The sequence below is a fragment of the Erpetoichthys calabaricus genome, chromosome 7 (genome assembly GCF_900747795.2).
Source record: "Erpetoichthys calabaricus chromosome 7, fErpCal1.3, whole genome shotgun sequence".
NCBI classification, from domain to species: domain Eukaryota; kingdom Metazoa; phylum Chordata; class Cladistia; order Polypteriformes; family Polypteridae; genus Erpetoichthys; species Erpetoichthys calabaricus.
In genome coordinates this window covers 12,574,197-12,600,333 of record NC_041400.2, presented here as the reverse complement: position 1 = coordinate 12,600,333, position 26,137 = coordinate 12,574,197, and the positions used below count along the sequence as shown (strand labels likewise).

Here is a 26,137-nt window from a genome sequence, read left to right as displayed (position 1 = left end):
TGCAAGTGGACTGATACAGTAAGAATCCTACCTTGATGGCCCCATTGTGTGTGTGTGTTTTTAAATACAGTGGAACCTCGGTTTGCGAGTAACTTGGTTTACGAGTGTTTTGCAAGACGAGCAAAAATTTTTAATAAATTTTGACTTGATAAACGAGCGAGGTCTTGCAGTACGAGTAGTTTGTCTGCTGAGTGTCATGTGATCACAACTGAGCTGATGGTTCTTCTCTCTCTCTCGCTGCGGGATTGTGGGTAATCGTCTCCTATTCTCTGTCTGAGTTGGCGTGCCTCACTCATATAGTCAACATCCGTACGAGCGTATACTGTTTACTGCAGCATTAGCATTGTGACTGTGTGTGTGCGCGCGCGCGCGTGTGTGCTGTGACGTGCGAGTTCCCGTCTTTCACCCTAAAACACGAAGCTGAGTCTCAGTACTTTAGCAACACCAGCTTTATTCAGCTTGAAACAGCAACAGCGCGGTTATTTATTGTAGCGGGATCTGCCGCTCTCTTATACACAGACACAGCAGTAGTACTGTGCCCTGCGCATTTATAATGTTCCTTGTTCCTTGTATCACCCATCGACGGCAGGCGCTTATAACATGTCCGCAATCTTTTCAGATTCGCTTTTACGGCGAACTGCTACAGCGCTGGGAGACTGCGATTGCTTTGGGACGCTCTTCCGCGTGTCGTCCCGTTGGGTGGAATCCCAGAAGAGTTAAGAAACTCACTCGCACCAGCCATGGTTCTTTTCAAAGGTAAAGTGCAGGTTAATTTGTTTTATGTATTTTTACTTTATATTTTGTATTAATCATTTTTATATGAATAGTTTTGGATTGTGGAACGAATCATCTGAGTTTTCATTATTTCTTATAGGGAAATTCACTTTGATATATGAGTGCTTTGCAGTGATGGGTCGTTCTTGAACGAATGAACGAATCTTTAATGTGACTCGGGAAGAACGAGTCGTCTCGTGGGAGTGACAGAGTCGTCAAGTCATAGTGACAGAAATTGACAGACCTTTTTTATTTACAAGAAAATGCGTTTTAGATATTTTTGATCTGCGGTGGGTTGGCACCCTGCCTGGGATTGGTTCCTGCCTTGTGCCCTGTGTTGGCTGGGATTGGCTCCAGCAGACCCCCGTGACCCTGTGTTTGGATTCAGCTGGTTGGAAAATGGATGGATGGATGGATATTTTTGATAATTTTATGATAATTTCTAAATATTATCCAACATACAACAAATGGAATTTTACGTTAGTATTTGACTGAGGTACTGAGCCGGTAAGTGGTCACGTGACAAAAGAACGAACGACTCGAGGAATGAACTAATCAATTCTCTTTCCGGCTCTGACTGCATAGGTTAAGCTTATGGGGCCTGTCACGTGATGAACGAACGTCTCGAACCCGAAGACTCGAGAGATGAACTAATCAATTCTTTTTCCGGCTCAGACTGCCTTGGTTAGCTAATTGGGCTGTCACGTGATGAACGAACGACTCAAACCCGAAAACTTGTCAGATAAGAGGCGAGGTGAGCGAATCATAGACTAAAGACCCAGGTAAACAATGAATTAATATTTTCTGTTTCTTATAGCATTATAGTTTTGTCTTGTTTGTAGTGTGATCAACATTTGTGTAAGTAGTAGATGTGTTAGGGAGGTAACAGGTAACATTTTAATTATATTTTGCTAAAATGAACGAAATGACTCGAAAAAGGATTTGTTCATTTTGCTGAACGAGACTCAAAGGTCCGAGTCGGTAAAATGATCCGAACTTCCCATCACTAGTGCTTTGGACTACGAGCACGTTTCCGGAACGAATTATGCTCGCAAACCGAGGTTCCACTGTAATTCTTACTTTCCAAGAAAAGGTTGATTTATAACAGAAGCAACACTATACACTGATTTAGACAAAGGATGAAGGTCACAGATTCTGATTAAATATTTTCCAGCTTTGCAGGTATTTGGGGGAAACACTCAAGAAGGAGAGACAAACATTCCCCCGAAAACAGTTTTTTAGTTTCTTGAGAACATTATGAAAAACAATTGTTCACAATAAATGCATTGCACATAAAAGCATACTGATGGAACGCTCGGTTTTCCTGATTTGCAGAAATGAATGTGTGTTGAACCAGGGAATGCTATAAATGTTGCACACTGATACAAATCCTGTTCTGAACAGAGACACACAATCGCATAGGCAGTATAAATATGAAAACATGCAACTTGGGCGGGGGGGCTTCTGTTGGTCCTATAAAAATGCTGCATATGCCCAGGATACATTTTAATGCATTTAGGGCGCAAAAGCTGAAATAATGCCACTGGTCTACAGTATTAAGAACATTCATTTTTTTAATAATGTTATGTATTGTGTTTGTTTTTTTTTTTTTTTTGTTAACTCTGATGCCAATAAATAACCGTTATACCCAAACTTAGGGTAACTTTATTCTCCATGGTTAGCAGTTTTGCTTTGATGCCAAAAAAATAACGTTTTCTTTTAACCCATCTCTGAGTAGCTCTGTTCTCCATGGCTGAATAACATTAGTAGTTTTAGATTGTGCATCATTGCAGTGATAGTTTTTCTATATTTCAATTTTGGATTTCACTTAAAATATTTTTGTCTTGCTCAGAAGAGGCAAAACCCACAAATTTCTTTTTTTTTTTGTTTCAGTTGGTGGCTTCTGGAATGGGAGTTGCGTGACCGAGTCTCATTCCCCAAGTGTCGTTTGCACTTGAAAAGAAAGGCCGGTGTGGAAGGCTGTTCTCATGAGTCAAAGCAAAAGCAAAAATCCCTTGATTTTTCTCTGCTTCCAAAATATGATTCCTTTCTGGTAGTTTTACTTCAGTAGCCTGTAGCCTACTGTCCAGATTGTCCATGCTCAGGCTCAAGGCATTTCGAGGATGTAGATGGCTTTCCAGAAAGCATTTTTCATTGGGGTCTGAGATGGCCATTCCAAGTGAAGGTGGTAGGTGCCGGGCACCCATTTCTTCTTGAGCGTTATGGTGATTACTCTGAGAGTATAGCAGACTGGTAGAACGCCAGGCAGTTGGCTTTCGGCCTCTCCTCGGGCGGGAGACACGGCAACTTTGCCTCTTGATGTGGCGATGAAGGTGGTCAGAGCGTGTGAAGCTTTTATAGCAGTGCTCACACTGGTAGGGGCGCACGCCGGTGTGAATGCGCAGGTGGTTCTTCAGATCATAATTGTGCACAAACTTTGAGTTGCAGTGGATGCAGATGTACGGCCTTTCACCTGTGTGCTTTCGCATGTGGATCTTCAGTTTATCTTGCCTGGAAAAAAAAAAAAAAGAAAAAGTCGGTCAAAGTCAATCTTACTCCATGAACATAAATCCATCCATCCATTATCCAACCTGCTATATCCTAACTACAGGGTCACGGGGGTCTGCTGGAGCCAATCCCAGCCAACACAGGAGACAAACCCCAGGCAGGGTGCCAGCCCACCGCAGGACACACACCCACACACCAAGCACAATTTAGGATCACCAATGCACCTAACCTGCATGTCTTTGGACTGTGGGAGGAAACCCACGCAGACATGGGGAGAACATGCAAACTCCATGCAGGGAGAACCCGGGAAGCGAACCCAGGTCTCCTAACTGCGAGGCAGCAATGCTACCACTGCACCACCATGCCGCCCATAAATCCATTCTTATTTTTGAAATATGTAACTGCACAAAATAAAACGTACAAATGGATTTTTAAAATATACAGCATACAAAAATATTCACGGTGGTACAGTGGTAGCGCTGCTGCCTCGCAGTTAGGAGACCCGGGTTCGCTTCCCGGGTCCTCAGTGTCTGCGTGGGTTTTCTCCCACAGTCCAGAGACATGCAGGTTAGGTGGATTGGCAGTCCTAAATCCTCCCTAGTGTGTGTTTGGTGTGTGTGTGTGCGGTGGGCTGGCGCCCTGCCCGGTGTTTGTTCCTGCCTTGCACTCTGCGCTGGCTGGGATTGTCTCCAGCAGACCCCCGTGACCCTGTGTTAGGATATAGCAGTTTGGAGAATGACTGACTGATCCTTGTTAGAGCACACCATCATACAATGCTTAATAAAGCAAAAAACAGTACACGTTGTGTACACACTGTTTCAACTAGTTGTTTTTTTCCCTGGCATACTTCAAAGCCATTTTTGTTTGATTAATTAGTTATATTAAATTCCCTTCTATGAGTTTGTGTATTCTTTAGCAAAGTGGTGACTACTCATCTACGATGGATTATGCCTTGTGTCTAATAACTCCCCATGTCAATAAGCTGGACTTAATGGGTTTAAAAATGGGTGGCTGGATAGAATAAGTGCGCACATACACACACATACACACATATATAGACATACGTATGTATTTAAGCAACACTGCTTAATCATAGCTTACCTGGCACTGAATAGCCCTAATTGTCACAGTTTAGCTATTGAACAAAAACAATCAATTACAAAGCAAAGATTCATACACATATTTCCTATCAATATAATGTTTGTTTATTAATATATATTGTGATATTCTCTAGATGTTCTAAATGATGTGCATTAAATGTTGTGGTTATTTCAACATCGGACAATGTAGCCCAGGCTGTGACTGACCAAACCCCAGCTTGTGTCCACATAACAGGACATAGCGGGTTGGACAATGACTGAATGACAAAAATATTCATAATCCATCAATAGCACGGGATTAGGATGTAGTTCAACTATGCCATTAGGTGTCGCATGCCTACTGTCTTGTAAATCAGTCTACCATGTGGCATTGTGCTGAGCTGATCGAGATGCGTATTTCTGATATTTATTCTACAATGGTGTGTATGACTTCAGCAATTTTCAGGTGGATGATAAATTGGACTGGACTGCCAATACTGATACTTTGTGCAAGAAAGGACGGAGCCGACTATACTTCCTTAGAAGGCTGGCGTCCTTCAACATCTGCAATAAGATGCTGCAGATGTTCTATCAGACGGTTGTGTTGAGCGCCCTCTTCTACGCAGTAGTGTGCTGGGGAGAAAACATAAAGAAGAAGGACGCCTCACGCCTGGACAAACTGGTGAGGAAGGCAGGCTCTATTGTAGACATGGAGCTGGACAGATTAACATCCGTGGCAGAGTGACGGACACTGAGCAGGCTCCTGTCAATCATGGAGAATCCACTGCAACCACTGAACAGGATCATCTCCAGACAGAGGAGCAGCTTCAGCGACAGACTGCTGTCACCGTCCTGCTCCACTGACAGACTGAGGAGATCGTTCCTCCACCACACTATGTGACTCTTCAATTCCACCCGGGGGGGGGGTAAACGTTAACATTATACAAAGTTATTGTCTGTTATACCTGCATTGTTATCACTCTTTAATTTAATATTGTTTTTTATCAATATGCTGCTGCTGGAGTATGTGAATTTCCCATTGGGATTAATAAAGTATCTATCTATCTATCTATCTATCTATCTATCTATCTATCTATCTATCTATCTATCTATCTATCTATCTATCTATCTATCTATCTATCTATCTATCTATCTATCTAATGTTTGTTTATTAATATATATTGTGATATTCTCTAGATGTTCTAAATGATGTGCATTAAATGTTGTGGTTATTTCAACATCGGACACTGTAGCCCAGGCTGTGACTGACCAAACCCCAGCTTGTATTCACATAACAGGACATAGCAGGTTGGACAATGACTGACCGACAAAAATAGATAGATAGATAGATAGATAGATAGATAGATAGATAGATAGATAGATAGATAGATAGATAGATAGATAGATAGATAGATAGATAGATAGATAGATAGATAGATAGATAGATAGATAGATAGATAGATAGATAGATTTGAAATTTTTACTAAAGCAAATGTATGTCATTAGTTTAACCTAAAGCATCCTCTGTGGAGTATTTCGAAATAGAAAAATAATTGCAAAGATTTTCTTTTGTAACAAGAGAAGGACTCCTTCAGAGTCACTTAGTTTATAGCAGTCGGCATCTTTGGATATCTCAGAATCTTCATAACATAAAGAAGCAATGTAGAAGTGTTTTAGGATGCCCATAATGCACATGCATGTGTATTCACACACAAACCTGTACATTTACATTAATTTACTGTATTTGTAATAATGAAATGATGGTGTGTTTCTCTCATTTACAGTATGATCGGTGTGCTGTAGCGGAGGGCTTTCCATGGAGAGCACTGAATAACAGGATCTTTGCCTGGGATGAAACATTGTGGCTAAATGTAAAAGTAGAGGCATTGAGTCTTTGCTTTCCTTATCTTGGTGAGGACAGAATGTTGGACCCTTTTGATAATAATAATAATAATAATAATAATATTGATAATAATAAGAAGAAGTGGGCTATGCCATGAACTGAAGTTCTATCTGGCTCTTGAATTTTGCCCAATGCTGCTGTCACTGGCTCTGACCCTGATCACTCAATGTTTAAATGTCTATGTTAGAATAATATTATCATGTCACTAAACAATGAAAATTAAAGTTAGGACAATGAAAGGTCCATCTTCAGTACTTCTGATCATGGGGTCTTTAAAGTGAGAGTCTAAAAGCTCCATTAATACAGGACTTTGTGGAACTGTAACTACCTAAATGCTGATATTACTTGATATTGAAGTGGTGACGTCTAAATGCGTCCATATAAAAATCACAACTAGTTCCCAGAGAATGTGTAATCTAAGTTATCTGCATTTTTGCATTCTTCTCAAACTGCTAAGTCCATAGCCCACCCACCTTAATTAAAGGACGAATGTTTGTGTGTGTGTGTCTGTGTATCTGTGTCTCTTTCTGGTTGCTGGGGTTAGGAAAATAAATTAAAAGATAGACAAAACATGTATAGGCAGGGTAAAAAAAAATCCAAAATGATTTTAAAAATACCAAATAGTTGGCTAAAAATAAGAAAACTGGCTTTCTGGGCCTATTCTGTTATGGAATGTTCTACACTGGCAACAGCAGTGTGGTAGCGACTTTCTTACACACACTTTGATAGATAGATAGATAGATAGATAGATAGATAGATAGATAGATAGATAGATAGATAGATAGATAGATAGATAGATAGATAGATAGATAGATAGATAGATAGATAGATAGATAGATAGATAGATAGATAGATAGATAGATACTTTATTAATCCCAAGGGGAAATTCACAAATATGCATAATCCGTCAATAGCACGGGATTAGGATGTAGTTCAACTATGCCGTTAGGTGTCGCATGCCTACTGTCTTGTAAATCAGTCTACCATGTGGCATTGTGCTGAGCTGATTGAGATGCATATTTCTGATATTTATTCTACAATGGTGTGTATGAATTCAGCAATTTTCAGCAATGCACATCAGGTTGCATCGAATATCAAGACAACGATGACTGGGTTTTTTAACATTAGCAGACTTGTTAATAAAGAGTCTCCCTGTGAATAGACTGTTAATCAGCAACATTACACTGAACTGCTGAGGCATTTGCAGCAAGGTATCAGGAATAAAACGTCCAGAGCAGTAGTGCATGCAAAACTGCATTCTGCACAATGACAGCACACATCCACACAGTTTTTGACAGAAAACAAACTGATTTCTACTTCACAATGGCCTTAATCGACAGATCTCACTTCCTGTGATTTTGTTTTTCCCTGAAATTAAAATTGAGACTGAAGCCAAGATGACTTGTTATTGTGAGAGAAATCCGTGAAAAATAAATGGCAGAGAGCTGTAGACACAGTAATACAAGACGAGGACAGGAAATGTGTTTAGGAATGGGAGAAATGAAAGGACAAGTGTATTGCATCTCAAGGAAAGTATTTTGACAGTGATTAAAAGGGAATAGCTGTAAGTTGTATTTTTGAACAATTCTAGGAGTTTTTGCGTCCTCACTCAGATATTTATTTATCTGTTTCCTTTCATTTCAGGGATGTATGGAAGTTGCTCAGTACTGGAAAAGTACTTAAAAAAACAATTTTCCAAACAGTATCCATCCATTTTCCAACCCGCTATATCCTAACTACAGAGTCAGTTATTACTGTCACAACAGAAGCATTGTGTGATACACTATACTATCATTTACACAAAACTGGCGGAAACGTGGACGGCACGGTGGCGCAGTAGTAGCGCTGCTGCCTCGCAGTTAGTTCGCTTCCCGGGTCCTCCCTGAGTGGAGTTTGCATGTTCTCCCCGTGTCTGCTCTGGTTTCCTCCCACAGTCCAAAGACATGCAGGTTAGATGCATTGGTGGTTCTAAATAGTCCCTACTGTGTGCTTGTTGTGTGTGTGTGTGTGTGTGCGCACCCTGTGGTGGGCTGGCGCCCTGCCCGGGGTTTGTTTCCTGCCTTGCGCCCTGTGTTGGCTGGGATTGGCTCCAGGAGACCCCCGTGACCCTGTAGTTAGGATATAGCGGGTTGGATAATAGATGGATGATCTATATGAGATGTAGCAATGTACTGTATATCCGTAATGATCTGTAGTTTGATGTTCAGTAGTAGTAATAATATCAATTGTACAGAGTCCAGGGAAATTCTTACTTGCACATCCAATTAACATGCAACATGTCACTACTCTCTGGCACCTTGATAAACAAGAGTGTAGTAAAATATAAACTTCATTTTATTGAACAGAAATATTTTCATCACAACTCTGAGGCTAGGGATCTGCGCTGCCAATCGGAAGGTTGCAGGTTCGAATCCCGTAAATGCCAAAAGAGACTCTGCTCTGTTGGGCCATTGAGCAAGGCCCTTAACCTGCAATTGCTGAGCACTTTGAGTAGTGAGAAAAGCGCTATATAAATGCAAAGAATTATTATTATTATTATAATTACAAGAGGGATCCACCCCCTGCTCGCTTCGCTCGCCTACCCCCGGCGTTGGGTATCCTGAAATACATTAGTCGAGCTTGTTCGTTTTGGAGTCGTGCCCGCTTTGCCCGCGGCATTTTAGACGCGCGTTGTAGGCACCTGCGTTCATTGAGTTTATCCTGGCGGGCTCGTGTTTGTATATCCGTCAGTTGAGCTCGTTCGTTTTGAACCCGTGCCTGCTTTGCTTCCGCAGTTTCAGACGCACATTGTAGGCGCCTGCGTTCATTGATCTTATCCAGCTGGGCTCATGTTTGTATCGTTGAACTGTATTGTGTTTGAATTTGGTGTAAAGCGTTCAGCGGTTTGTACAATCCCAAGCAGCACATTATTCCTAACTTCACTCCGCAGGAGTGCCACTCACAATATGGCGGTGACGCCTGCGCATTCCGTACTATGTCGGGTTTCACTATGCTGTGTAGGCGCCTTTGCCTTTCGTACTTTCCTGTGCGTTCCGACGCGCGATGTAGGCGCCTGCACCTTCCGTACTATGTCGGGTTTGCCTCTGCTGTGTGGTGTGGACGTTTATGGTTCCGTATTCTCTGGGCTTGTTGCTTTATTTCTTATTTCTGTTAGTTGAGCTCTTTCGTTGTTGGCGGTGTATAGCGCGTTTCAGGCGCCTGCGCTTTCCGTACCATCTCGGGTTTGATTATGCGGTGTGTTGTGGACTTTTGTGGACTCTGTAGTGTGTCCCGTTTTACTCTGGGCCGGGGGGCTGTATCCTCTTTTTTGGTGTGGCTGTGTCATTACCGCTTTCCGTACTATCTCAGGTTTGATTTGTGAACCTTTGTGGACTCCGGAGTCTGTCCCGTTTCACTCTGGGGCGGGGGGCTGATTCCTCGTTTTTGTGTGGCGCCTGCGCACTATGTCTCCTGTATCCATGGGCATGTACCTGCGTCCATATCCGGTTTACCATTCTCGGTTAGTAATATGGATTCCTTTTAGAATCTACCAATGGTTGAATGCTTCTAAAGATCAAATAATACGTTTTTATTGCTGGTAATTTACCCACAATGCTGGATCAGTATCTTTCACGTTGTTGCTGCCAGTGTGTAGTTTTTTTTTCTTGGAGGTATTCTGGTTTTCTCCCTACATCCTAAAGATATGCCGCTAAGGTTGAATCGAGATTCAGAACTGGCCCTGTCAGTGTGTGAGCGAGAGGACTGTGTGATGGACTGATGCCCTTTTTAGATGTAGTTCTTGTCCTGTGCAAGATTCTTCTGTGATGACCTCCAGCCCCCTACAACCATAACATCTGAGTCTGTTACGTTCATTTAACTGATAATGTAAATAATGTGCCCTCTAGTATACCCAATGACATATTGTGCAATGTATAAACTAGTTTAGCTGCTGTTCTATCTATTGATAAATCTCACCTGGTAAACCGAACCTCGCAGATATTACACATGTATGGCTTCTCTCCAGTGTGCGTCCTCATATGCCGAGGCAGTTTTCCTGCTCCCTGGATCACCTTGTTACATATAGGGCATTGTTGGGAGGCTTTGGGTTTCATTTTTCTTTCTTCCTCAAGTTGCCACGGTGGAAAGAGTCCAGTAAGATGGGTGGCACTTAAAAAGTTCAGGTAAGTGCTGAAGTCACTCTCTTCTTTAATGGGTCCAAGCTGAGTTCTAGAACTGAGGCCAATTAGGTCTTTAAAAAATTCACTGGGAAAGCCGTTGGGTTGGAGTTCATCTTTAAGCTCCTCTTTAATTTTCTCTTTCTTAATTACCAGATCCAGAGGACCACTTTCCATTTCTTGGTGGCGGTGGTCAAGAATCTGAGGAAAGGCAGCAAAATCCCCAGCCCACATGGGTGGAAAAAAGCTGGGCATAAGTGGGGAAAAGTTTGGTCTGCTGTCAGGTAGGTTTATTTTTGGATAAAGCCCTTCTTGCAATAGAGATTCGATGGAGAAGTCTCGTAGGGGTCCATATGTTCCACCATCCAGACAAGTGGCTCCTTGCTCCTTTGGTTTATCGGTAAATTGTTCAACAATTTTGAAGTCCCTTGATTTGTCCCTGCAAAAATCTTCTTCAGGTGTGCGCTCTGGGTTAGAGGTGCTTGGGCAACTGTTCTGTGCAATGGCTGATTTCTCTGATTCCTGTGGCTCTAAAATTTCAGATGCATTTTCTTCTTCCTCTTCGTCCTCTTCCTCATCATCCTCTTCCTCATCTTCTTCTTCATCTGCCTCCCTATGTGTCTCCATAATTTCAAGGCACACATTAATTACACATGGAATCTCCAGCATCTGAGCAGCATTGAGGATTTCCTTAACATTAGAGGCAGTGATAGTTAATGTGGAGGTGTAAGTAAACTCTAAGATTGCGCCCAAGGATTCCGGGGTAACAAAATCAATCTCATAAACATTGTGCTGTTCACCTGAGGAGCCCACAGTGAAGAGCTTTTGAAAGTACTTGCTGCAGGCAGCCAAGACAGAGCGGTGCGTGTAGTACTCGTGCTCTTTGACAATGAGAAGGACGTCACATAGGAGCCCATTTTGCCTTTGCTCATTAAGGCTGCACAGAACATCACTGCTGTGGTTGGGGAAAGGGATCCCAATCAGGTCATCATCACTACTTGCCATATTTTCATCAGAATCTAAAAAGAGAACAGAAATAAAATTATTTTCAAACACACAGATGTCAGAAATAGCACAGACCTAATCTCAATTGACTTTTTTGACATAGCATTTTCATGTAAGCAGTTACATGGGAGGCATTGGGGAGTAACTTCATCACATTTCCTGGAGTCATGGATCCGAATCCTCGATCACCCACTGCGTCTGGTGCATTTACTGAATATGTTCACTCCACGTCCATGCGATTTTCCTCTAGGTACTCTGTTTCGTCTCTCATATTACAAACCCTTCTGTATGTTAACTGGTGATGCCATATTGAACCAAGTGAGTACGTTAGTGGTCCTATCATTCAGCTGATTGTCCCCTCTAGATTGTATTACTCTCAAGCTTGGATACAGCTTCTAGGGGGTACAACCATAAGCTGAAATATAATGAATAATGGATGTTAGCCATTCTACCTTCCAATTACAGTGACTAGAGTTCAAGTTCCACACCCCAAAGTTGTCTGCTTGGAGTTTGTATGTTCTCCCATTGTTTGTGTGGATTTTTTTGTCCCACATGCCCAAAACCGCAGGTGTGTGAGTGTGCGCATGAATGGGTCCTGTGATAGACTGGTACTGTTTCCTCCCTTTTGTCCAGTGTTTCTGGGACAGGGGCATCAGCATACTGTGACCCTGACTGGTTTAAGTGGGTTTGATTATGAATGTTACCAAGATGAAATCCTGTCACTGCCGGTAAATGAGACTCTGCTTCATTTTAGAAGTAATGGAATCTGACCTGAGTGAGATGTAGAAATGTATGTCTTAATGATCTGCAATTTAGTAGTAGTAGTTAAGACTGTCAAGTGTACTGTACAGAATACACCGAAACAGTTACTTGCATGCCCACCCAGCATGCAACACATTACCATTCTTTGACCTCATGATAGATAGATAGATAGATAGATAGATAGATAGATAGATAGATAGATAGATAGATAGATAGATAGATAGATAGATAGATAGATAGACCACTATATGATAGATAGATAGATAGATAGATAGATAGATAGATAGATAGATAGATAGATAGATAGATAGATAGATAGATAGATAGATAGATAGATAGATAGATAGATAGATAGATAGATAGATAGATAGATAGATAGATAGATAGAGTGGTGGAACGCACCTATGACACTGGATCCAGGGGAGCAGCCATGGGATGCACGTGACGTCCCCTGTAACACTTGGTGCTACGACCCCCGGGTTGCATCGGGGCTGGTAATATGGTTGGGCTCCGTGGAAACCGCCAGGGGGAGCAGCAAGGCTTAACAAGCTCGTCTGGGCAGGAGCACAGCCACACCCGGAAGTGCAGCCAGAAGTAGGTCAACGAGCACCTGGAGCACTTCCGGGTTGGCTATAAGAGAAGCCTGCATCCACTACACAGGGCGCCAGAGTGAAGAAGAAGAAGAAGAAGAAGAAGAAGAAGAAGAAGAAGAAGAAGAAGAAGAAGAAGAAGAAGAAGAAGAAGAAGAAGAAGAAGAAGAAGAAGAAGAAGCCGCCGCCGCCGCCGCCGCCGCCGCCCTGGGAGGAGTGGAGGAAAGATGAGTGTGGTTTGGGGTGTTTTATTTGTGTTTTGGGACTGTGTTGTGCCTGTGGGGTTCACGGGGAAGACGTGACCAACAGGTGAAGAAAAATAAATGTTTTGTTTATTTTGCCCGTGCCTCCCGTGTCGGGTTGGCGCCAAACAAGCGCCAGTATCACAATAGTTAGTTAGATAGATAGGTAGATAGATAGATACTTTATTAATCCCAAGGGGAAATTCACATACTCCAGCAGCAGCATACTGATAAAAAACAATATTAAATTAAAGAGCAATAAAAGCGCAGTGCAAGTTAAAAAATGCAAGGTGGAGAGTGCAAGGCAGGTATAATATTCCATAATCTTGTATAATGTTAATGTTTACCCCCCCCCCGGGTGGAATTGAAGAGTCGCATAGTGTGGGGGAGGAACGATCTCCTCAGTCTGTCAGTGGAGCAGGACGGTGACAGCAGTCTGTCTCTGAAGCTGCTCCTCTGTCTGGAGATGATCCTGTTCAGTGGCTGCAGTGGATTCTCCATGATTGACAGGAGTCTGCTCAGCGCCCGTCGCTCTGCCACAGATGTCAAACTGTCCAGCTCTGTGCCTACAATAGAGCCTGCCTTCCTCACCAGTTTGTCCAGGCGTGAGGCGTCCCTCTTCTTTATGCTGCCTCCCCAGCACACCACCACGTAGAAGAGGGCGCTTGCCACAATTGTTTGATAGAACATCTGCAGCATCTTATTATCTTATTCTAAGGAAGTATAGTCAGCTCTGTCCTCTCTTGCACAGATCATCAGTATTGGCAGTCCAGTCCAGTTTATCATCCAGCTGCACTCCCAGGTATTTATAGGTCTGCACCCTCTGCACACAGTCACCTCTGATGATCACGGGGGTCCATGAGGGGCCTGGTCCTCCTAAAATCCACCACCAGCTCTTTGGTTTTGCTGGTGTTCAGGTGTAGGTGGTTTGAGTCGCACCATTTAACAAAGTCCTTGATTAGGTTCCTATACTCCTCCTCCTGCCCACTCCTGATGCAGCCCACGATAGCAGTGTCGTCAGCGAACTTTTGCACGTGGCAGGACTCCGAGTTGTATTGGAGGTCCGATGTATATAGGCTGAACAGGACCGGAGAAAGTACAGTCCCCTGCTGACCGCAATGTCAGACCTGCAGTTCCCGAGACGCACATACTGAGAAATGTAGAATGTTTTACAATACAGAACTTAATTTTATTTTCATCAATAGCGGGGTGGACAATGACTGACTGACTGACTGTTACATGGAGAAGTCTATGAATGATTGAAATTAAATGTATTTATTGATAGTAAAGATCAATTAATGAAATACTGTAACTGTTTATTACAGATAATTTCCATCCATCCATCCATTTTCCAACCCGCTGAATCCGAACACAGGGTCACGGGGGTCTGCTGGAGCCAATCCCAGCCAACACAGGGCACAAGGCAGGAAACAATCCTGGGCAGGGTGCCAACCCACCGCAGTACAGATAATTTCATTTGTCCATATTGAAAAATAAATGCTATAATTTAATACAAATGCGCTTACCACCAAAGCATTGATAACTTACATTCCAACCACTACCTAATCCTGATGTTTATGTGATGTAATGAAACTTTGAAGTCAGTCAGTCAGTCAGTCAGTCAGTCAGTCAGTCATTGTCCAACCCGCTATATCCTAACAGCCAGTGCGCTCACGCTGGGAATTCTACTCCAAATCCGCGCCTCCTGCTGCCTTCGCTGGCCTTATGCAGCGAGCCAACCTTCTCCTGGTCACTCCTGCCCCCAGGAAATGCTCAGCAGGAGCGACCAGTACCGTCGGCCCTCGGGTGCCGGCCAAACACCCCACTCGGGCTCGCCTCTCCCAGCTGCCTGCAAATCAGCGTGAGACTGCGCTTGCTCGCTCGCTTTCTCTATGCTTCCTGCCATCTTCTTCACCTTTATCCTCCCGTTCATTTTTTTTTTTTTTTGATTCCTTCCTTCTTTTTACCTTACCCGCCTCGCGCTTCTATTAAATTACGGGGACAGATGTGGCAATTAGCAGCTCCCGGCATCAATTACGGATGCGGACGACTCCTCACCTGTGCACTTTAGTGAGGACCGTCCGCATCACATACAGTATCACCTGGGAACCGCTCCTGCCACACATGCCATGTGTGGCCCAGATGACTTGAGCTGTGGACCTGCTACACCACACATATTAGTTCAATAACTCCTGTACTTAAGTAACACACTGTTACTGTTACATCTAACAAGTTATGAACTTTTTTATCAGATGGTTAAAAAATGTCCTGTGTAGATCACGAATAAACTACAAATAAAAGAGAAATTCCTATTTACTACTAGAATATCCTAGGAACTCCACCTTAGTGCTAGAGTGTTCTCTGTTTCTTTTTTTTAACTGTTTAGATAGATAGATAGATAGATAGATAGATAGATAGATAGATAGATAGATAGATAGATAGATAGATAGATAGATAGATACTTACTAATCATTTAGCCAGCTAAGAACGCCACAAGAATTCATATGTAGTAACAATACAAATAAAATGTTCAGAATGGGGCAATCTCTAAATGTTTCACAATCAGGCCGAAATTACACAGATAATGAAGCTGTCTGTAATGGACAGAAATAAGCCTTGTGGAGAAATGAATGTGCAAACATCACCTCTTTACTTTGGTTTGTGGACTATGCAAACCAATGCACTGTGTCATACTATTAATTTAACAAACATTCAGATGTTTAACAGCTTGTGACTGTGATGGCATGTCTGCTGAGTCAGTCACTTAGAGAAAATGTTACAGGAGGTGCTTTTTAAAGTTTTATGGTAAAAAGTGTGTCTTAGAAAATGATGTGCTTTTCTGATATATATATATATATATATATATATATATATATATATATATATTTTATATATACAGTGCATCCAGAAAGTATTCACAGCACATCACTTTTTCCACATTTTGTTATGTTACAGCCTTATTCCAAAATGGATTAAATTCATTTTTTTCCTCAGAATTCTACACACAACACCCCATAATGACAACATGAAAAAAGTATACTTGAGATTTTTGCAAATTTATTAAAAATAAAAAAACTGAGAAATCCCATGTACATAAGTATGCCCCTTTGGCAGCAATTACAGCCTCAAGTATTGTTGAATATGATGCCACAAGCTTGGCACACCTATCCTTGGCCAGTTTCGCCCATTCCTCTTTGCAGCACCTCTCAAGTTCCTTCAGGTTGGATGGGAAGCGTCGGTGCACAGCCATTTTAAGATCACTCCAGTGCTGGAGGCACCCACGGGGAGAACATGCAAACTCCACACAGGGAGGACCCGGGAAGCAGCGCTACTGTCTTGTTTAAAGATAAAAACCTATGGTGATGTCATTTTATAGTGAATTAGATGGCATCATTAATATGTGATACAACACATTTTATTGTAAAAATTAGCTGCAGACACTGTTAACTTTTAAGGCATTAACACATAATAAAAATTATTGTGGTCACAGTATCATTGACAGGCCACAAGAACACAAAATATATACGATTTAGAGTCTTGGGTTCAAAGTTTACCTGTAAACTTATTATAGCAAAATGTTTGCCTGTACTGTGAAAAGCACTATATAGAAATACATTGAAACATACCAGGTACATTTTTATCAGAAATAATGACAATAAATTTGATATTTGAATGCTGGAGGTACAATAAAAGGCCAAAATAAAGTCCATACACCATCTCCAGTATAATGCACAAAGCATATGTGCCATACTTTACATCCATCCATCCATCCATTGTCCAACCCGCTGAATCCGAACACAGGGTCACGGGGGTCTGCTGGAGCCAATCCCAGCCAACACAGGGCACAAGGCAGAGAACCAATCCCGGGCAGGGTGCCAACCCACTGCAGGACACACCAAGCACACAAACTAGGGCCAATTTAGAATCGCCAATCCACCTAACCTGCATGTCTTTGGACTGTGGGAGGAAACCCACGCAGACACGGGGAGAACATGCAAACTCCACGCAGGGTGGACCCAGGAAGCGAACCCAGGTCTCCTAACTGCAAGGCAGCAGCGCTACCACTGCGCCACCGTGCCGCCTGCCATACTTTACAGTTATCAAATATTTTGTACAGGTCATTTATTTTCTAAACCCATTCATCCATTTTCCAAGCCCATTTAATCCCTGAGCAGAGTAACAGGGAAGCTTGAGCCCATCTCAGCAAGCAGTGGACACAAGGCAGGGACCACCCCTGGACAGGGTGCCAGTCTATCGCAGGGTGATTAAACAGACACACACACACACACACAAATCTAGTATTGCCAATCCGAGTAACCTGTATGTTTCTGGACGGTGGGAGGAAACCCATGTGGACAAGGGAAGAACATGCAAACTCCACACTGGGAGGAACCGGGACATGAATCCAACCTTTCTTGTTGCAAGGCAGCAGCACTACTACTGTACCGCCATGTCACTCCCTTTTCTATCCCCACTTATTCCAATATGAAATTCACATGGAACCAGGACCTGCCCCGTGCAGTTTATAGTGTAAGAAAGGAACAAAGCCATGTTGGTGGTTAATCCATCACACACACACACAATCACTCACCAATTCAGAGTTACCAGTTAACTTACCCTGCACATGAATGGGATGTGGGAATGAAACTGGAATACCTGGGTAAAGCAATGTAAGAAAACAGTACGTGTTTGAGAAAAAGAGGGAGCGAGAATGTACCTGGTCGGGATTTACGTTCATTTCAATGTATTTCTATATAGTGCTTTTCACAGTACAGGCAAACATTTTGCTGTAATAAGTTTACAGGTAAACTTTGAACCCAAGACTAGATTTGTGTGTGTGTGTGTCTGTTTAATCACCCTGCGATAGACTGGCACCCTGTCCAAGGGTGGTCCCTGCCTTGTGTCCACTGCTTGCTGAGATGGGCTCAAGCTTCCCTGTTACCCCGCTCAGGGATTAAATGGGCTTGGAAGATGGATGAATGGGTTTAGAAAATAAATGACCTGTCCAAAATATTTGATAACTGTAAAGTATGGCGGGGCGGCACGGTGGCGCTGCTGCCTCGCAGTTGGGAGACCTGGGGACCTGGGTTCGCTTCCCGGGTCCTCCCTGCGTGGAGTTTGCATGTTCTCCCCGTGTCTGCGTGGGTTTCCTCCCACAGTCCAAAGACATACAGGTTAGGTGGATTGGCGATTCTAAATTGGCCCTAGTGTGTGCTTGGTGTGTGGGTGTGTTTGTGTGTGTCCTGCGGTGGGTTGGCACCCTGCCCGGGATTGGTTCCTGCCTTGTGCCCTGTGTTGGCTGGGATTGGCTCCAGCAGACCCCCGTGACCCTGTGTTCGGATTCAGCAGGTTGGAAAATGGATGGATGGATGGATGTAAAGTGTGGCACATATGCTTTGTACATTATACTGGAGATGGTGTATGGGCTTTATTTTGGCCTTTTATTGTACCTCCAGCATTCAAATATCAAATTTATTGTCATTATTTCTTTCTTTTTTTAAAAAGACTAAGATAAAAATGTACCTGGTACGTTTCAATGTATTTCTATATAGTGCTTTTCACAGTACAGGCAAACATTTTGCTGTAATAAGTTTACAGGTAAACTTTGAACCCAAGACTCTAAATTGTATATATTTTGTGTTCTTGTGGTCTGGTGCCTGTCAATGATACTGTGACCGCATGAATTTTTATTATCTGTTAATGCTTTAAAAGGGGTGGCGTAGTGGGTAGCGCTGCTGCCTCGCAGTTAGGAGACCTGGGTTTGCTTCCCGGGTGGAGTTTGCATGTTCTCCCCGTGTCTGCGTGGGTTTCCTCCCACAGCCCAAAGACATGCAGGTTAGGTGCATTGGCGATTCTAAATTGTCCCTAGTGTGTGTGCTTGGTGTGTGGGTATGTGTGTGTGTCCTGTGGTGGGTTGGCACCCTGCCCAAGATTTGATAGATAGATAGATAGATAGATAGATAGATAGATAGATAGATAGATAGATAGATAGATAGATAGATAGATAGATAGATAGATAGATAGATAGATAGATACTTTATTAATCCCGATGGGAAATTCACATTCTTCAGCAGCAGCATACTGATACAATAAATAATATTAAATTAAAGAATGATAATAATACAGGTGAAAAAAAACAGACAATAACTATGTATAATGTTAAATATTAACGTTTACCCCCCCTGGTGGAATTAAAGAGTCGCATAGTTTGGGGGAGGAACGATCTCCTCAATCTGTCAGTGGAGCAGGACAGTGACAGCAGTCTGTCGCTGAAGCTGCTCTTCTATCTGGAGATGATACTATTAAGTGGATGCAGTGGATTCTCCATAATTGATAGGAGCCTGCTGAGCGCCCGTCGCTCTGCCACAGATGTTAAACTGTCTAGCTCCATGCCAACAATAGATAATTTTTTACAATAAAATGTGTTGTATCAAATATTAATGATGCCATCTGATTCACTGTAAAATAACATCACCATAGGTTTTTATCTTTAAACAAGTCAGTAGCGCTGCTGCCTCGCAGTAAGGAGACCTGGGTTCGCTTCCCGGGTCCTCCCTACATGGAGTTTGCATGTTCTCCCCGTGTCTGCGTGGCTTTCCTCCCACAGTCCAAAGACATGCAGGTTAGGTGCATTGGCGATTCTAAATTGTGCTTGGTGTGTGCTTGGTGTGTGTGTGTGCCCTGCGGTGGGCTGGTACCCTGTGCTGGCTGGGATTGGCTCCAGCAGACCCCTGTGACCCTGTGTTAGGATATAGCGGGTTGGACAATGACTGACAAGACAAAATAGTAAAGCAAATAATATATTTTAACATTACTGAAGGTAAAAGTGATTATTTTGAAGGCAGAAATATTTATGTGGTATGACATACAGCAAACGGAATTAAGCAAGCAATAAAGCCATACTCGCTTATATGGATGTATAATGTTAAGCAATTAAATCATGATGTGTTTAAAAACACTCATTGTGTGTGTGTGTGTATAATGTGTGTATAAACTCCACTGAGGGTGTGGTAGTTCAAAATCCAGGACACAGTCCTGCCAGAAAAAGCACCTGGAGCGAGGGCAGGATCCTGTATGTATTGGCTCCCACCCACCCTATCAAATATAAAACACAAACTTACAGGAGTTTCAGGTAATGCACCTGTCGTTCAGCCCTCAGGTCTGATGGGTGCTGCTTCTGTTGTTTCAGTTGACTGTTATGAATGCTGCGTGCAAAGACTTGAACTAAACTATGAAAAGAAACTCAGAAATACACTACATCTCGGAGTTTAAAATGAATACCCTTCTGCCAAATGTGAGAAAAGCACATTAGAGGCCATCACAATACAACTAACATCAACATGACATAGAAATCTCAAAAAGTTTTATTATTGTCTAAATCTTCCTGATTAAGAGGGCAAGTAAATTTTGGAAACTTGTGTAATCTGCAGTAAAAGCCTACATCTTGCTCTAGTTTCCATTTTATTCAACTTCTCCGTTTGTCTATTAAAGACGGAGGAACCTACAGTTAGGTCCATAAATATTTGGACAGAGTCAACTTTGTTCTAATTTTGGTTCTGTACGTTACACACAATTAATTTTAAATGAAACAACTTGGATGCAGTTGAACCGAGTATTAGAAATGAACATTTTATTTACAGTTATTTAATTTGTCCAATTACTTTTGAGCCCCTGAAATGAAGGGATTGTGTTCAAAAAATGCTTTAGTTGAAAAAAAATCGTTTTGTTCACCCCACTGAATTAAAGCTGAAAGTCTGCACTTCAACTGCATCTGAGTTGTTTCATTTAAAATTCATTGTGGTAACGTACAGAACCAAAATTAGAACAAAGTTGTCTCTGTCCAAATATTTATGGACAGAGAAGTTGTTAGGAACAACTGCAGAAATATAGCTATAATAGATAGACAGACAGCTAAATTTATGTAACACTCTGGACGCTCAAAGCACTTTACACAGATAGAGGGGAGCCACTTCCAACACCATCAATGTGTAGCATGCTCCTCAATCATGGTGGTGGAGGAGATGAGAGAGGTAGTTAGCTAGTCAGGGACAACAGATTAATAGGGGGGGGGGCTGAATGGACAAGGCAGTGATGGACAATTTAGACACAACAGTAGGGTAAGCAGAGTCGGGATTTTGGTTTTACATCTCATATGAACTATAGCATTTGCTCCCTGCTGGCCTTACTAACACCTCTTCCTAAAGCAAGTTTTTGAATTGGCCAAGTACAAAAATGCTGGCATACCATTATAGCATTATATAATAGCTGAGATATCTGTTTATCCATCTTATACTGTATGCTGCATCCCTGTTACATAGTGCCTTATCTATCTATCTATCTATCTATCTATCTATCTATCTATCTATCTATCTATCTATCTATCTATCATATAGTGCCTTTCAGATTATCTATCTATCTATCATATAGTGCCTTTCAGATTATCTATCTATCAATCATATAGTGCCTTTCAGATTATCTATCTATCTATCTATCTATCTATCATATAGTGCCTTTCAGATTATCTATCTATCTATCTATCTATCAATCATATAGTGCCTTTCAGATTATCTATCTATCTATCAATCATATAGTGCCTTTCAGATTATCTATCTATCTATCTATCTATCTATCTATCTATCTATCTATCTATCTATCTATCTATCTATCTATCATATAGTGCCTTTCAGATTATCTATCTATCTATCTATCAATCATATAGTGCCTTTCAGATTATTTATCTATCTATCTATCATATAGTGCCTTTCAGATTATCTATCTATCTATCTATCTATCTATCTATCTATCTATCTATCTATCTATCTATCTATCTATCTATCTATCTATCTATCTATCTATCTATCATATAGTGCCTTTCAGATTATCTATCTATCATATAGTGCCTTTCAGATTATCTATCTATCTATCAATCATATAGTGCCTTTCAGATTATCTATCTATCTATCTATCTATCTATCTATCTATCTATCTATCTATCTATCTATCTATCTATCTATCTATCTATCTATCTATCTATCATATAGTGCCTTTCAGATTATCTATCTATCTATCTATCTATCTATCTATCTATCTATCTATCTATCTATCTATCTATCTATCTATCTATCTATCATATAGTGCCTTTCAGATTATCTATCTATCTATCTATCTATCTATCTATCTATCTATCTATCTATCTATCTATCTATCTATCTATCTATCTATCTATCTATCTATCTATCTATCATATAGTGCCTTTCAGATTATCTATCTATCTATCATATAGTGCCTTTCAGATTATCTATCTATCTATCATATAGTGCCTTTCAGTTTATCTATCTATCTATCTATCTATCTATCTATCTATCTATCTATCTATCTATCTATCTATCTATCTATCTATCATATAGTGCCTTTCAGATTATCTATCTATCTATCTATTACTATACCTTACAATTAGTATACAGTTCTGCCATAATTTTTACTACCCTTCCTCAGTTTTTTATTTTAATCTTTTTTAGTAATCATTATGATGTTTTCTTTAGTAATAAACATTTTTGTTTCTACTGGAGATGAGCCGGAGACTATACAGAATACAGGATCTTGAATATAATATCAAACATGAGAAGTACATACACCGAGAAACTTCCAGCATAAAATACTGAATTACTACAGTAGATAGATTTTAACAGTTCAATAGACTTGAACAGATCTTCAGGAATGCCTAATACAATAACTCTACAACCTGCTGCTAAATATATTCCTTCCTTGATTACATGATTGCTAGGAGCTGGACTCTTCACTGCTTCAGTAGCGAAGAAAAATTGTTAAGAATAAGTAAAATCATTGTGTTTTTATTTTTGTATTTAAAAAAGGTTATTTGTATGTTCTAATTTGCAGCACAAAGAATATTTTCTGAATGCGCTTTTTCTTCTTCCTAAAACTTATTGATAGTTGTTTGAGTGTAGTGCATTTCAGCCTGGACCCTTAAGCTCCGTTACACAGACACTGTAGCTGTGTTACTTACAGTTATGAGGGAGGTTCTACACAATTTCCAGGCCTGGTTCTGTTAAGACATCACACCTCATGCTTTCTTTATTTGTGTCACCGGTTCCTGTGAGGTTTACACATCCTCCAAGTCCCTGTGTTGGTTTTCTCAGGTAATGCTGGTTTTCCTCCATCATTCCAAAGGACTGTATGTTGGGTTATTTGGCCTTGTATGAGTGAGTGTGTTTTGTTTGGTCCGGTATTGTGATGCAGCCCTGAAATGGATTAAGGAGATTCACAAATGGACAGATTAATGGTTGGATGGAAATTAAAATGGATTGAGCCATCGATCATGATTAAATAAAAGAAATTGTTGAAATTTTAAATATCTGCGGTGAATAAAAATATGTAATGTAGCTCAGCATTTGCTGCCTGAAACTGGATTTTTCACATGCATTGCTGATATACAGGTTGAGACCAAACAGGCATAACAGAAATATTGTGGCGCTGGTGGGGAAGAGGATTTGGCAGAATGATTATGAGTGAAGTTTTTCCAATCATTCGACTGTCTCCTAATAGAAACCATTCTGTAACTCCACACCCCTCTCCCCATGCAAGTCATTAACTCAAATTAAATTCCTGATCACAGCCAACAACTCCGATGTAATCCACATGACGATAATTAAAACTCATTTAAAAGTGTGAGTCACTTCAGTTTCAATAAGTTGGTCACTCTGAATTATCAAACTGAGCCACAATGTAAAGAAGAAAGCAGAGTTTTTCCCTGTGATCAGGATTTAAACTGGTACTTTGTATTGGGCAAAGCCTTAATCGATAGACAGTGGCATCTTTATGTGACAAATGAGTAGCACTGGTACTAGTGATGGCAGGAGTGCTGTCATTGATCATTTAATATCGGGCACTGGTTTCTGAGCCGCCTTAGCTTTGGGTACTGTTTGAGTGCTTCTGAAAAATTATAGAGCACTGGCCACTTCATCTTACTGAAGTACTGCTTTAATTTTGTCTAAATAATTTGTCACTTTCTCCTCTTGCAATGTTGTATTGTCTACCATGTTTGTGACAGGCAGGTCATACTGTATTTTTAATATGAAATGTTAAATGATGTTAGACATTCATTAATAGTGACCACAAAGAGTCCATCCATCCATTAACTAATGTGCTATAACCTAACTTACAGGGTCACAGAGGTCTGCTGGAGCCAATCCCAGCCAGCACAGACAAAAAAGCAGGAAACAAACCCCAGACAGGACACACACAAACTAGGAACGCCAGTGCTTTAACCTGTATGGCTTTACTGTGGGATGAAACCCACGCAGACACGGGGAGAACATGCAAACTCCACGCAGGGAGGACCCGGGAAGTGAACCCAGGTCTCCTAACTGCGAGGCAGCAGCGCTACCACTGCGCCACCACAAAGAGTCCCATGTCTTTAATACTGGACCCAGACTGGTGGGGCTATTTAGTGTAAGCAATGTATCCTAGTGGCTGACATACTGGACTGTAAATGACAAGGTTGCCAGTTCAGTTCTGATCATTGATTCACTTTTTATCCAAGTCGTTAAACCTGACAGGACTGATATTGTAGAACTTTCTACAGTGATACTTGTACAGAAGTTTCCATGTACAGTGGAACCTCGGGCAGGGGCGGCTTTAGGCATGTGCCAACTGTGTACCTGCACAGGGCTGCCAAATCCCAGGGACCGCCATGCCAATATATATTGAATATAAAACAGAGAAAATAACGACATGGCTGACAGCAATGTGGCAGAAAAAACATTGTGTTTCTTATTAATTAGTACGCTGTATTTACTAATGTCGCTAGAGTCGGAGCAGTAAGCTATATGTAGTATTGTAACGTCCGCAACGGGCGTGGCTATCCGCCGTGCATAACATACCATATTGACATTGGCGGGTGAAGGGGCCACCGATTCTTTCTCTGCCCAGGGCCGCAACGAACCTAGAGCCGCCCCTGCCTCGGGTCACGAACGTCTCTGAACACGTACAAATCGGGTTACGACCAAAACGTTCGCCAAACTTTTGCATCTGTTCATGACCACACACTCGGGTGACGAACAAGCCAGTTTCCCTTCCGGTTCGTACGCGCCGATGATTTCCGTACGTGTTCAGTCTCTCCCTGTGCATTCCCTGTGCAGCGAGTGTGAGTGAGTGAGTGAGTGAGTGAGTGAGTGAGTGAGTGAGTGAGTGAGTGAGTGAGTGAGTGAGTGAGTGAGTGAGTGAGTGAGCGAGCGAGCAAGAGAGAGAGAGAGAGAGAGAGAGAGAGAGCAAGAGAGCCCAAGCAGAAGAAGTAAGTAAACACTTAGTTTACTATTACACTGTGCATTCTATGGTATAATTAACTATTTTTGTGCTTAAAAATCTTTTTTAAAAAAAAATATGTTTACATACAGCTCCTACGGTCCAGAACGGATTAATTGTATTTACATACAATCCTATGGGGGAAATTACTTTCCACTGTACAGTGCTTTGGGGCAGTTTTCACATGGGAGATCGAGACATCCATTGATGGGGTAAAATTCTACTGCAGAACAAACTCCTGGACAAACCAATGTTCATTTACAAAGAAACAATTTTGATTCTGTAGTCAACACTGGGAGAACAGTCAAAGTCCACATAGACAGTCCCTTGGGCATAATTCATTACTTGGCAAGCTGTAGCTATAACATATCAGTCCCACTATAAAATGGTGGCATATAAAATCAAATATTTTAGTTGATATTACTACTTACTACAAACAATATTTAAGGAATATGACAGTAATTGTTTCTGATTCAACATCAGGCTTTGTGTGTATGTAAATTTCTTTATACGATATTTTATTTATTGTATAGCACTTGGGGTGGCACGGTGGCGCAGTGGTAGCGTTGCTGCCTTGCAGTAAGGAGGCCTGAGTTCACTTCCCGGGTCCTCCCTGCATGGAGTTTGCATGTTCTCTCCATGTCTGTGTGGGGCATGGGGCAGGTGTGCAATCGTCATCACATTCTCACCTCTGCTTAATCCACCCTACACCTGTAAAATGTGTCTAATTTGCACTATGGAAATGTGCTAAATAAAATATCTTCTAAATTGCTTATAATTTGAGTGAAACAATTCTCTG

General features: G+C 41.5%; 1 protein-coding gene across 2 annotated transcripts in view; it reads right to left on the bottom strand.

Annotated features, from left to right (window-relative positions):
• Positions 1 to 2,645: 2,645 nt before the first annotated feature.
• The window catches only part of LOC114654458 (zinc finger and BTB domain-containing protein 7C), a 155,186-nt gene continuing 131,694 nt past the window's right edge, over positions 2,646 to 26,137 (bottom strand). For both annotated transcript variants that reach the window (XM_051929793.1, XM_051929795.1), the window contains 2 exons: positions 10,219 to 11,437; positions 2,646 to 3,285 (listed from right to left, as the gene is read on the bottom strand). In XM_051929793.1, the coding sequence (XP_051785753.1) occupies positions 2,664 to 3,285; positions 10,219 to 11,423 (1,827 nt within the window). In that variant the 5' untranslated portion in view covers positions 11,424 to 11,437 and the 3' untranslated portion in view covers positions 2,646 to 2,663. The remainder of the gene's footprint in view (positions 3,286 to 10,218; positions 11,438 to 26,137) is intronic.